We start from the raw sequence: 13,067 nt of genomic DNA on the forward strand, positions 1-13,067 counted from the left end.
AGTTAATGGAACGGCTTCAGCCCCAAGTGGGAGTCTACGCTAGTTCAAGCCAGGCTATTTCTGTTAAGCGCCGCCTTCATTAGCGAGGTTGATGGAATATCCCCCAGGTTTGGCCTTTAGCGAGGTTGATGGAATACCCCCCATGTGGTGTGTTGTGAATACATCGTGCCCATCATGTGTTGTGATCTCGCCGCTGGAGCAAGGATGGTGTCGTGAAGCCTAGCACACGCGCATTTCAGCTGAAATAGATGCCCGATAAGTTCCCAAAAAGCGTTAGAAAAAGCCGCAGAGTGGAGGGACCTTGGTCTCACTCAAGGTAGACAGCCAATAAGCTAATGGACCTTTTTCACAGCAGCTATTTTGACATGACATATAATATATCACTTATGACATTAATTAAGGCTCTGATTTTGTTACAAATTGAACAGAGGCTTCCTGAAGGTATTTACACCTTTGCTATTTCATATCAAAATGACTGCTATGAAAAAGGTCTATTTCACAAAATGTTGGCATGTTCCTTTAACATTTGACATAGTGCCTTTGTCTTGCCATTATGTTTAAGTAAACTACTTCAAATGTCTTTTGAAACAGGAACGAAGTTACAGTATGTAGGAGAATTGTTATATTTTTGCAAACTAAACGATTAGCCTCTCACCAGCAGCACAAATGCGCAGGTGAGCCAGCTAGGTTAAATTTTATGTTGCTAACTTCCAAGCTAGTAAAGCTAGCGTTAATGTAAAAGGGTTGAGCGACCAGGCATAAAAACAAAGGCTTTCCCTAATTGCATTTTGCATATCAGCCGATTTGCAAGAAAGAGTAGAATAAACATGATTTCCTCCAGTGACTCTATCTACCGAAAAGGTAGGCTATATAATAGACTGAACAGTTACAGTAGCTATGCACTTACCAGGGTAGGCAGACCCCATTTCCTTGTAGCCATTGCATGATGCTGCTGCTGATATTCAGCCTCACAGAAAGACCCTCAAAATTCAGATATTCGGTAAAAAAGCTAAATGTAGCCTAATAAGTCTTCCCCAGTGTTGGGAGTAACGCATTCCACGAGCATGAAACGTAGAATATTTTTCTAATCAATTTAAGAAATGTAAATGAGTTTGTTACGTTACTCATCTTGTGTGAAAAATGAACGACTTCAGCAGACAAGACTGTCGACAGTGCACATTTGCTGCTTCTGATCTAACGTCGCCTGACCTTAGCAGTGTTTCCCGCGATTGTGTTTCGTGTTTCCTTAGGGCTCATTCGACTGCATGCAGTGCAGATCTAGATAATTGTGATGCATATAGGCCTAGGCCTACTGGTCTTTTGCACAATGCGAACATTGCAATATTAATGTGTTTGCGAACATTGCACAAAAAATAGTGGTAGCCTATAGCCTATAGCCTATGATGCTGGATGTTACAGGAACAGTAGTGTGCAAACGCAGATGTATGGAGCTTAGGAGGTGTCATTGCAAGATATGTTTAAATATCGAGAGATTATGCGTTCATTTTAGTGCGTACGATTTAGTAAAATTAGCACACATTTTCTGGATAAAGGCCTACACCAAAAATATCTTGCAATGACCCCTCCAAGGTTTTGATTCTGATTATGAAAAAAAAAACTCTCAATTTCACCTGAGAGGTAGGCTATCTACCGTCTGGCTACATTTGCAGATCATAATAGTTTTGTCAAATGATCATGTTCCTCTCAATATCCTCTGGGAATTGAGCAAAATCCTGTTTTTAAGCTCTGTAAATAGGAAACAAAGGGCTCGATCTACTGGTGCAAGATGTGAAACACACACAAATGCACTGAATCATTCACACCACTAGAGGACAGCATACCCCTTTTCTTTTATGTTCTAATGACCTGTAGTGCTATAAGTTACCAGCTCATTTGCCAGTATTCCACCGCAGTAAAACATTAATATTTCTGCTTAGTCATTGTAAGATTGACTAACATGCTGCTTTTTAATTTGCCTGCTTGTCCTCAAATGTCTGGTGACACAGCACAAATTACTTAAACCAGATCAAACTGCTAAGAGTTAGGCCTAAAACAAGTGACTCAACTCATCTATTCGTTTCCTCTTGGGCAGACAGAGCAGAGATGAAAATCAGTCAAAATTATAAGACAACCAACATGCACAGAGCATCAAATACTTTTTGGGCAATTAATTCAGTTCAGTGACAAGCATATTTAATAAGACTGGGGTAATATTCTGTCAAAGATAGCAATTATGAATCGTTCTCGGGGGTTGCAGTCATCTTTTAATAAGCCAAGGCAGGTTTAATTACACTTTTGGTGCAACACCCACAGTGATTAGATATATCTAGCTAAAATTAAAACGCTAACTACAACATTCTGATGAGCTGTTGTCCTCTCTCTCTCTCTCTCTCTCTCTCTCTCTCTCTCCCCATCTCCCTCAAACTGAGCTTAAGGGCTGAGTAAATTTATCACTGGATGCCTAGCCAACAGGAGACCAGGGATACAGATTAATTCCGCTTCTCCTTTTTTACTTGCACAATGGCATCTGACATCTCAATTACCGGGGGGAAAATCTTTCTCATTCATAGAACATTCTCATTTCATAAGAAATGAATAGAATACCACTTCAGTAAGGCTGACTAATATTAATAGGATATCATTAATTAGAACAGACTTGCTTGTCAGTGACAGACAGATGAACTGATTTAATATTAGTTTGCCAGTGCTAGATGCAGGTCGTCCAGCCAAAAATCCCACTGATTTGAAATGCCAGAGAAACATGTAGGTGGATGAGGTAGACAATGTGTCAGTCCACTGTGCTTTGATTTTTACTATTTATCTCAGATTTAAGGTAGTGGTAGTAGTTTATGGTTAACCAACTATTTGTTTGTTTGTTTATATATTTACACTGTGTTTTTACAGATGGCAAATTTTTATTTTCATGAACAGTTGAGTCTTGCTTATCGATGCTGACTAATGAGCTGATCTCAGTGATTCCTGGCTGATGGAGACTGAGGTGGACCTGAGCCTTTTGAACTACAGGAAGCCAATTTGCATCGAGGGGGAAAAAAAGCTGGGCCCATCGGCACCGGGGTTTCCATGGTTACCTGAGATCACACAAGCTGGATGTTGCAGAGATGAGGTAAGCACTCCGCTGAGCCTCTGTCTGCAGTTTGACAACAGCAGGTAATGAACAGCCTAGAATCAGGTGTTGTAGTCAAAGCCACAGCCTCCTACTGCATGCCCAGCTGAGATAATATGCATGTCTGTATCAAGAGAAAAAAGAAGCCCACATAGTTGTGCCCTTTATTTGCATTTCAATATGCATATCTTTGTCAGGTCAGACAGCAGGTATGGCACTACTATGGATTTCAGTAATTACATATCTCAGTAAATGTCATTGGCATTAGCTATGTAAAAATTACAAAACAGCTTCTACTCCTGATGAATAACTGGAGTAATAAATCAAAAAAACATGCCCAACTGTTGGTTAACAACTCCTGGTTAACTGATGGTGCTTAAATTCAGTAGCTGAAAATCAATGTCCCTTATTCTTGCATATACTTCTATTAATGCCTCATAGAAGAATACTTTTTATACTATGTTGTGCTTCCTCTGTAAAGAAATTAGACTCAACTGCTCTTGGCTGCTGATGGTGATGTGTAATGAATGGGATCTCAAAACATCCTGGGGGAACACTAATAATTTGAGCTGTTGTGCTATTGTGTGGTGACAATAGAGAGACAAACAAAGATCAGACTGACAGAGAACAAAGTTTTTTTGGCACAAAGTCTCTTCCTCCTCCTCCCTCTTTATATCTTTTGGCGACCCGGTTGGGGGTGATAAGATCACATTAGACTGCGCAGGTTGGAATTAAATTATTTCTCTGATGACTCATTCTTTCTTAAGCAGACACCCCTTCCCTCTTCCCCCTCCCACCATGAGCCCTCCCTCCATTCAACACTCTGCAACTAAAAGGACGTGGGATGTCTGTGCACTTGTTTGAGATAAAAGTCTTTCTTCTTCTTCTCCTTCAGCAAGTCACCCTGTCTCCCACTAAGGGGGTGACTGATAGTGCGAGGGCTTAAGCGCTATAGGCAGGATGGATGCCCTGCTGTGATGGAACCATAGCCATGAACTGTTTTTGTAGCCTCGTGATTGATTCGGGGACCCAACAGTGTCTCCGCAGACTTGCTGGTTTCAGCGAGCTCAGAATTGCCAATTTGACTACATGCGCTAGAAGATCGTGTCAGCTACAGAGGAAACAACAAATCACCCAGAGGACCATTTCTGTGACTGGAATTTATCATTCCAATGACTCTCAGAGGGACTCAGAACTCTGGCAAATATTTCCACCTGCAAACCACCAAGCAAAAACAGCAACAATTAAGCCTCATTTCCACACATGGAGTCAACACAATGCACCAGAATGGTCATTTTTCTCAGCTGTAGATTTTTGCACTTAATGCAGCCAGGTAACGTTACATTGTTCCTGCTGCGTCCCTACTGGTCAATAGAATTACTAATTCATTCCCAGTTCATCATCATCATTACATTCCTGATTAAATACAGTACCTCATTACATCTCGTATTTAAGATGGTAATGTGAGCTTTTTCGTTTCACATGTGTCGTCTTGCAGCGATTCAGTGCAGCAAAAGATGATATCAGCTGTCTTTAGTCTTTAGATAATCTTTAGTCTGCAGTCACCTCAAGTGGTTACATATGTTTTGACTCAAGTGGAACATATTTCTGGGGTGTTGGCATTTCCTTTGAGTCACCGCCTGTGCTGCCAACGCAGCGTGGCACAGTCGACAGATAAAGAGACTGGTTCCATCAGGAGGACTTGAGGACAGCGCACTCCCCACCCCCCACCCCACCCCTTTGTGACAAGCGCTCGGTGGCGGCCCCTGTCGTGTCGCGCGGTGACAGTGACAGAAGACAAAGGCGCGGGGTTTACGACCCGGGGCTGTGCTCTCTATCTGCGGGTGACAGGAGGGCCTATCACCGCTCTTACCGGGCTCTGTGCCGCGCAGAGGATTCCCACGAGACCCCCGGCCGCACCTCCCTAAAGATAGAAGCACTCGGGACAGAATGGTGAGACACTTATCACCTCTGCAAATGAATGGAAAAATTTGAGGCTAGCGAGGGCTGCCCTCACGTGTTCACCTCCAACAAGCTCAAATCCCAGGACTAGCTCTCTTTTTCCACATCTCATGAGAGTGTGATATCCCTCTGAAAAACACAGCAGAGGCCAGCCCTGCAGTCTCGACACAGCCAGTCTAATATTACAGGAGCTCACTTTACCCGAAAGGAATCGCGGCCAGAAACAACATTTCTGAATTGAGGGTAAAAACCTGCCTGTCTGCGCCTGCCACATGAAAAGACAGTAGCTCACAGTCATATTGTTTTTGCTCCTTTTCTCACTCGGGGCAGATGTTTTTAAATGCGTGCGGAATGTGGGGTAAGCCCTGCACTCTATTTTCACTTTTTGTGGTGGGGGCTGGATTATTTTTTTAGGAAAGGGGCAGATAGGCACAAACGAGGAGAGAAAAAACACTGTTATGTGTTACTTATAAGCTCTGGCACGAGTATGCCTAATGGTGTTGGGTGTGATAGGAGCATGTGTGTGTGTGTGTGTTTGTGTGTGTGTGTGTGTGTGTGTGTGTGTGTGTGTTTGTGTGCGCTTGTGTGGGTGAGCACATGTGGTGTGTATGAGGGCAGGGGGGTAGGGAGAACGGGGAGGGTGGATGTGAAAACATCAGGGGCACTGCAGGAGAACTCAGATGCTGCCGTGGCGTGATGCCTGGATTAGGCACTGTACGCTCAATGCTGCTTTCAAAATTGCTCCACATTCCCAGAGATTAAGATAAAAATGAATGGGCGCCGGCAGTCTGTCAGGGGAAACGCCAGCTCGAAAAACAATCAAGTGTGGCGGCACCCCGCGGGCACCCTTTACAACAGATGAACATTACCCTCTCTGATCTACTGTACTTCATGTCAGATTTGTGGAAAACAACATCGGGGCACGACAGCCCATAGACCCTCAGAGCATCACTACTACAAATATTCCTGCATGTGTGCCTCAGTTCAATTATTTTATAACGCATGTTAAAGTGTGATGAATATTACTTATTTTCATCATGATCAAATCTGAATGAGCAGTTTATGCTAAATATGGACATATAGCATTCAAAATGTAAAATCATGAGAACATATATATATATATATATATATATATATATATCCTTATTTAAAGATAATCCTGCATATATCTAACAGATCAGTTGTGTCTGACTGGATATTTATGAATGGCTGTGTTTGCCCACTAAGACCCAGTGCTTCCGATGTTCTTGTGTTGTGCCCTAAGCACGCTGAGAGTCATCATCTCTTAAGAGGGAAAGATCAGTGGAACAATCCTTGACAACAGAGATACATCAGTCCAATTTCAAGGGTAACAAACCTCCACAGATGTATAACAGCAGTATATGTCCATAATCCCCCTTTTATATCTCTTCTCTCTCTCTCTCTCTCTCACTCTCTTTCTCTCTCTCTCTCTCTTTGTCTCCCTCTCTCTCTATTTCCCTCTCTTGTTTTTTTTCTCTGTCTATTTGTTTTCATCATTACATACACTCATTTTCTCTCTTACTCACTGCTGAATAGTATAGTCTAAATGTGTGGATCGTTCTGTTGTTTTCATCACAACGCATTACAGGGATAATCACTCAAATCAATGTAATAAATTGAGTCTTAAAGGGAATCCTGCCCCACAGACATCTCTACTCTCCCCCCGATGCCAGACATCTGTGGCTCAACAGCATCCACACCACCTGCCATTCAACTTTAGCTTTTGTGTGTGCACAAACATTGATGTGCACTGTGATGGCCTGAATGATTTTGTTGACAATACTGAGAACCCTGAAAATTATGGATTTTTTTTGCATGGATATTGAATTGTATGAATATTGGGCGATGCAAATCTCAGGTTGCATTTTATTTATAGCAGCGTATTTATGGCACATTGAGATCAATTTTTAGTCACAATGTGCGGATTCTGCTGCTGAATTCCGGAGAGCTTTCTCCACTCCCTCCTGCAATCAATTACTGTCAACATGAAAATCATGAGGCTGAACACTTCCGAGTAGCAGCCATTGTAGCCCGGAAACTTGGCTGGAAATGTTCTTGGAGAGGCGAGTTGAGAGGTCGCAAAATAGCAGATGTAATATCTGTGCGGTGCATACCCAAAGGCAGTGGGGCCTTTGAAGGAAGCATTCTGCCTCATATGGGATTCTTAAATGGGGTCAACCCTCGCACGCAGATACTACTATAAGCCTTTGATATCCTGTGTGTTGCCAGCCTCTTGACCAGAGCTCCTGGTACCTTGAATTCCATAATACAGATGGTGAGTTTGTCTTTTCAGCCCTATAGTCTAGTCTTTCAAGTGATCTCTTAAATCAGTTAAAAAATAATATACAAATCAGTTAAAAAATAATATACAAATAATATACAAAATATTGATTTAATGTTGATTTTCTCTTGACCAATATGTTTGTTCTGACTGAAAATGACACTGCCACATGCCAATAGGCTGTAAGACAATGTGGTACTGTAGAAACATGGAATCAAAAAAAGAAGCATTTTCATCGTTTTTAACATTTTTATGAAAAATGGCGTGTCCACAATTATTCATACCCTTTTAAAATAATCACTGGACACATCTTTATTTGCTATCAAAGCTTTCAAAATGGTTCTTATAATACGTACCAAGCCACTCCATGTCTCCACAATGATTGTAGACCGCACCTTTTTAGCTGCAATCCGGGTTTTGAGGCAGGAACGATTATTTGCCATCACTCTAGCCTTGTACTCACTTTTTTGATGTTGACGTCTGGACTCTGGCTGGGCCCTCTAGAATATGACATTGTTCTCTGTTAACCATTTCTTGACTTGTTTGGCTGCATGTTTTGGATCATTGTATGGTTTAATGGTCCAATGATGCCTCTTGGGGCAGGTCTCTTTGCACACTGCCTGATCTTTTCCTCCAGAATCTCAGTGTAGCCTCTTGCTTTAGTGTTACCGTTTACTTTGAGAAGGTCACCAGGTCTCCCTGGTTGAAAAACATCCCAAAAGAATACTTTTCTAACCCCCACAATTGAAATGGACATGGTGTCATTGGATTTTAATGCTTCTTTTTTAAGCCAATCTCTGGGTCCAAAAAAAATCAGCGAAAGCTAAATTCTTTGTCCAGGTGTGCCCTTAAAGGTGTCTTTAAAGGAGTGATCTATGATCAGCATCCAAGATGACCAAGTGATTCATTTTGATTGATCAAGTGATTCATTTTTTTCATCAAAACACCATCCACAATGTGGAGAATAGCTATAGAAATGTATTCGTTTTGGGTGTTTTTCAGACAATGGGACCTGGTGAACTTCTCAAAGTAAACGGTAACACTAAAACAAAGGGCAAATTGAGAATTTTGGAGGAGAAGATCAGGCTGTCTGCCGAGAGACCTGCCCCAACAGGGTTGTGCACAATTTGAATTGCAATTCTGCTTCCTGTTTGCTACCTCAATTGAAATGCAAGTGAAATTCAAGAATTGAATTAGAATTGAAGAGCCAGTTTCAATTCAATTCTGGAATTTTGCACAAGGTAGCATTGGACCATTAAACCACACAATGATCCAAACATACAGCTGAACAAGGCAAGAAATGGTAAACCGAGAACAATACCAACATTTTAGAGTGGCCCAGCCATAGTCCAAACCTCAATCTGTCAAAAAAGTGAGCACAAGGCCAGAGGGATGGCAAATAATCGCTCTTGACTCAAAACCCAGATTGCTGTTAAAAAGGTGCAGTCTAGAATCATTGTGGAGACATGAAGAGGCTTGGTAGGTATTATAAGAACCATTTTGAGAGCTGTGAATGCAAATAAAGATGTTTCCATTGATTATTGAAAAAGGGTATGAATAATGAATTTTTCATAAAAAAAAATTAAAACAAAGATGAAAATCCTTCTTTTATTGATTCCATGTATCTACCACATTGTCTTACAACCTTTTGACATGTGGTAGGGTCATTTTCAGTCAGAACAAACATATCGATAAAGAGAAAATCAACATTGAATCAATATTTGCCAGGGGTATGAATAATTTTGTTCTTAACTGTATTTGAGTGATAGAGCAAAGTCATTACATCAATCCTTTAACCAATTCAGTCCAAATAAGGGGATAGGGACAGTGTACTACATACACAACTTTTAAACCCCATTCATGCATACATGCACACACATAAAAAAATCAATGTACATGGTGACATATCCATGCATAAATGTATGTATGCATACATAAGCTTGGTTTCAAAACAGACCTGCATCACTGTTAAAGTCCCCTACAGGTCCTCTGAGTCTTGTCTTTGATGCAGTGTAAGTAATCTGTCAAGTGGACCAGTAGCCTTTGTGCAACTCTGTGATTTAATAAAATCCAACACATAAAGCTCTTAAGCCTGAGGGGACTCTGCATTGCTCTAAGCCACACTATGAGCTCAACTCAACACTTAACGTCACGTACACAATACAATTGAGGGCAAATTCAGATCCATTTTTTTCTTCCATTTTCCTTTAAAAAGTAATATTTTAGCAAGGCACTCAGCATGCATGCATACACATCTTTTCTCTCTCACACACACAGAGAGAGAGAGAGAGAAGAGGTACAACATGTCTTCTGAATAAACATGACATTTTCTTTTGCAACCAACATTCCTTAGGAGGGACTGTGTTCCCTCTTGTCTTGTCTGATCAGCATGCACGCCATGTGTGTGATTTATCACAAGCGACTTTCATGTGCCCGTAATAATGAAGCGTGGATTAGATATTCTGCCAGAGCTAACCCTTACCCCAACAATATGCTCCCTGCACACTGGAGAAAAAAATAGTACTTTAAACAAGATGTTCAAGACTGCCAAGCAGAGTATGAATTACATATTGAAGATGTTGCTTCGTTTCTCATCCTTTTGATGTCTTTAGCGTACCACTGAGTTATTAGTGATGAAGACTGTGTTCCATTGTATTTGGATTACATAATCTAAAATCTGTGATTGACAACCCCATATTCACAGAAGCTCAGTTTTATAGTGTTAAATAAGTCTTAGCAGTTGTTTGGGCTGGTGCATTATTGATGATTGAACATTTTGACTCAAAATTGTAATGGTATCCCTCTGTCACAGACTATTAATACATTTAGAAAATGGATGTGGATGTATCCAACACATCCATAGATTAGTTCATTAATAATTGACATTGTTGTTTATTATTGCTATTCTCCTTATTATAGTCTGACCAACATCTTAATTTGTTCCCTGTTAAATGTTAAGTATTATACTGTTTTGTATTTGTATATGTCACTTTGGACAAAAGTGTAACCATAACCATAATACATTCTTCACAATTATATATTTATGGTATGTGCATGTATTTGTGTAGTCTCTTTTCACCGCGCAGTGTCACATTCACTCTTTGCTAAGCATTCTTTAGCGCTGATAACATGAATATGCACCTTCAACGTGCAGCTGAGCAGCTGCCAACATACAGTGGAAATGTGAATGGTTACACTAATTCCATGGTTACTGTGCGTGGTATGAAAAGGTCATTCTTTAAACCGGGTCGTTATACTTGTATTATTTATTTATTTATTTCTGCGGCTGCATCTCACTTGTTTCTCAATGGGCCAGATGGGTGCTAAGCCCTCTGTGAAATACACTGGCAGATGTTTCAGTACAGTAAGAGGGGCTTTTGGGCCTGCCCACATTTGCATTTTTCATGCTGCTTCAAGCCCCCCCATGCAGCTTATACTAAACTACGCGTATGGATTAAGTTATTGTTGAATGTACAACTGTTACTGCCTCGTGTGACCACAACATACAATGGCAGGAAATATTTGTTTAAGATAATTTAATTCCATCAAACTATTACAAGCTTAAGATAATTTAATTCCATCAAACTATTACAAGCATAACAGAGGGAACAAAGAGTGTCTAGAAGTGAGTAAATGCATGTACAGTATACTGTATTGGCAGGGCATGTATGAATATCGGCATATGGCATGTTATGCAATGTGTTCGACTGTTGAGGGTACGTTTGTGAGAAGCATCCGAGGACAAGAACAGTCTGTAGAGGGAGAACTAAACCTGTTTTATATGCCCCAAACGTTTCCCAGGTCAGGACCATTAACTAATCATCTCCCCAGTGCTGCTTATTGTCCTAGCACGGCAGCTACGCATCCTGCACCAGAACCCAGTTTGTTCCTTGTTCCTTTGAGCCATGTGTTATCGGGCGCTAGTGTATGCTCGCAGGCTGAGGACTGTAATTTGCCCTGTGTGCAGGATGGTGGAAACTTCAGCACCATGGACAAGTCACTATGCGAGAGACCTTTCTCTTCACTAGTCGCGTAGATGTTGCAAACTATCGAAAAGTGAAAGAAGAGGTTGTGGTTGTATTTGCTCTGCACACAGGACGATATTTATAGAAAATGTGCGAAAAACTGACGACATTTTCTTTTGTGGAGTGTAAAGGCTGATTACGCGCGTAACGGGTGGCAAACTAGACCCACGTGCCTTATGAGCAAAGCAGCACATGGCTCAGGTACAGTGTAATCGACGCCTTGAGGTTTGGCTTCCGAATCAGCCTTTCTCCTCCTCCCAAAACTGAATGCGCGCAGCTTCGCAATCGCACCGATCGAGGTGCCAAAGCTGAACGCCGAGCGTTAAGCCCTAAAGGTAACGTCCCTCCCCCTGGCAAATGAGCTCCAGTCTTCCTTTCCCTCTCACCACAGCGCTTCAGACAACGGCGGGATCGCGTCCATCTTTAGTTAGAGATGGTTTTACAACTCAGTCTGACTCGAGCTTTCATCCCCGGTTCCATGTGGCATCGGCGCGGAGTTCTTCAAAGGCTCCGGTGCGAGTCCTATCAAGACTGCGTCTAACAAACACCGGAAAGGTTACTAAGAGAAAAGAAATGATTTGTGACAAAGAGGATATCACTAAACAACAACGGTAACTTCAACAGGGTTTTTTTTTAAAGCAGCCGCCTTTAAACGGCACTAGCTGAAGATCTTTCAACCATGCCTGTCCGAAGAGGTCATGTTGCGCCTCAGAATACATTTCTTGGAGTAATAATACGAAAATTCGAAGGACAAAGTAAGTACAAATTGTAATATGATAACCTTTCCAATACTTCTCATAGTCTGACTGAAGTAAGCAATTGGTCATTGGTAAACAGACGGTGTTTGTACATCTAAATTGTGTAGCAGCATTCAAATTACTTTAAACATTCAGTCGTATGTCTTTTTACTCGAGTATGTATTATATCCGTATGTATTAAATGCAAGCTGAATAAATACTGCTTCATTGTAATGGAAATGTTGGGGCCGTCACATGAACATTGTTTCACCTTTGATGAACAAAACAATTGTGTCTAATTCTTTGTGGTGCTGGGTTGCCCCGTGCTCTGCTCTAGTGTAGGTAGGATGACCTGGGTTTTTCCTGTGATGTCCTGTTTAATACTATCTTACCACATGATCATGCAAATCCAGCACACACTATATGTGCTTTGTAAACACTGAAGTAATTAGAGTGCATAAGTATTTAGTGATGTCCTGAATGCAGTTTGTGGGACAGCTGTTCCAGATATGCTTATTGTGTACTCATGTTGGTTACGGCAAGTCATACATAACACAAGCATCCAAGTAGCATTGCACTTGTTAATTGTGGCTGGCATATTTGAACTCTGACCATTAAGTAGCAGGAAGTGGTCTATGTCATGATTAACAAATGCCTAGCTTGAGCCTCATAATGTTAACAAAAAGGCTGCAAAAGCACAGCAGGATAGATATAAAAATGGAAACGTCAAGACATAAATGGTAACGCTCTAATCCTCTGCTCTCTCATCAGACAAGAAATTCATCATAGCAAACGCCAGGGTGCCCAACTGTGCCATCATCTACTGCAATGACGGCTTCTGCGAGATGACGGGCTACTCACGGCCAGACGTTATGCAGAAGCCCTGCACCTGTGACTTCCTGCACGGCGAGCTCACC

General features: G+C 41.4%; 1 protein-coding gene across 1 annotated transcript in view; it reads left to right on the forward strand.

Annotated features, from left to right (window-relative positions):
• Window positions 1-12,092: 12,092 nt before the first annotated feature.
• Window positions 12,093-13,067, forward strand: part of LOC143099877 (potassium voltage-gated channel subfamily H member 7) — a 47,121-nt gene continuing 46,146 nt past the window's right edge. Inside the window, exons 1-2 of the mRNA XM_076262786.1 lie at window positions 12,093-12,168; window positions 12,922-13,067. The exon at window positions 12,922-13,067 is cut by the window's right edge and continues 85 nt beyond it. Coding sequence (XP_076118901.1) covers window positions 12,093-12,168; window positions 12,922-13,067 — 222 coding nt within the window. The remainder of the gene's footprint in view (window positions 12,169-12,921) is intronic.

Source organism: Alosa pseudoharengus, unplaced genomic scaffold, assembly GCF_046254945.1.
Source record: "Alosa pseudoharengus isolate Yale_2024_CS ecotype anadromous, Long Island Sound unplaced genomic scaffold, YU_APseudo_1.1 YU_APseudo_1.1_scf_3, whole genome shotgun sequence".
In the NCBI taxonomy this organism is placed as follows: domain Eukaryota; kingdom Metazoa; phylum Chordata; class Actinopteri; order Clupeiformes; family Clupeidae; genus Alosa; species Alosa pseudoharengus.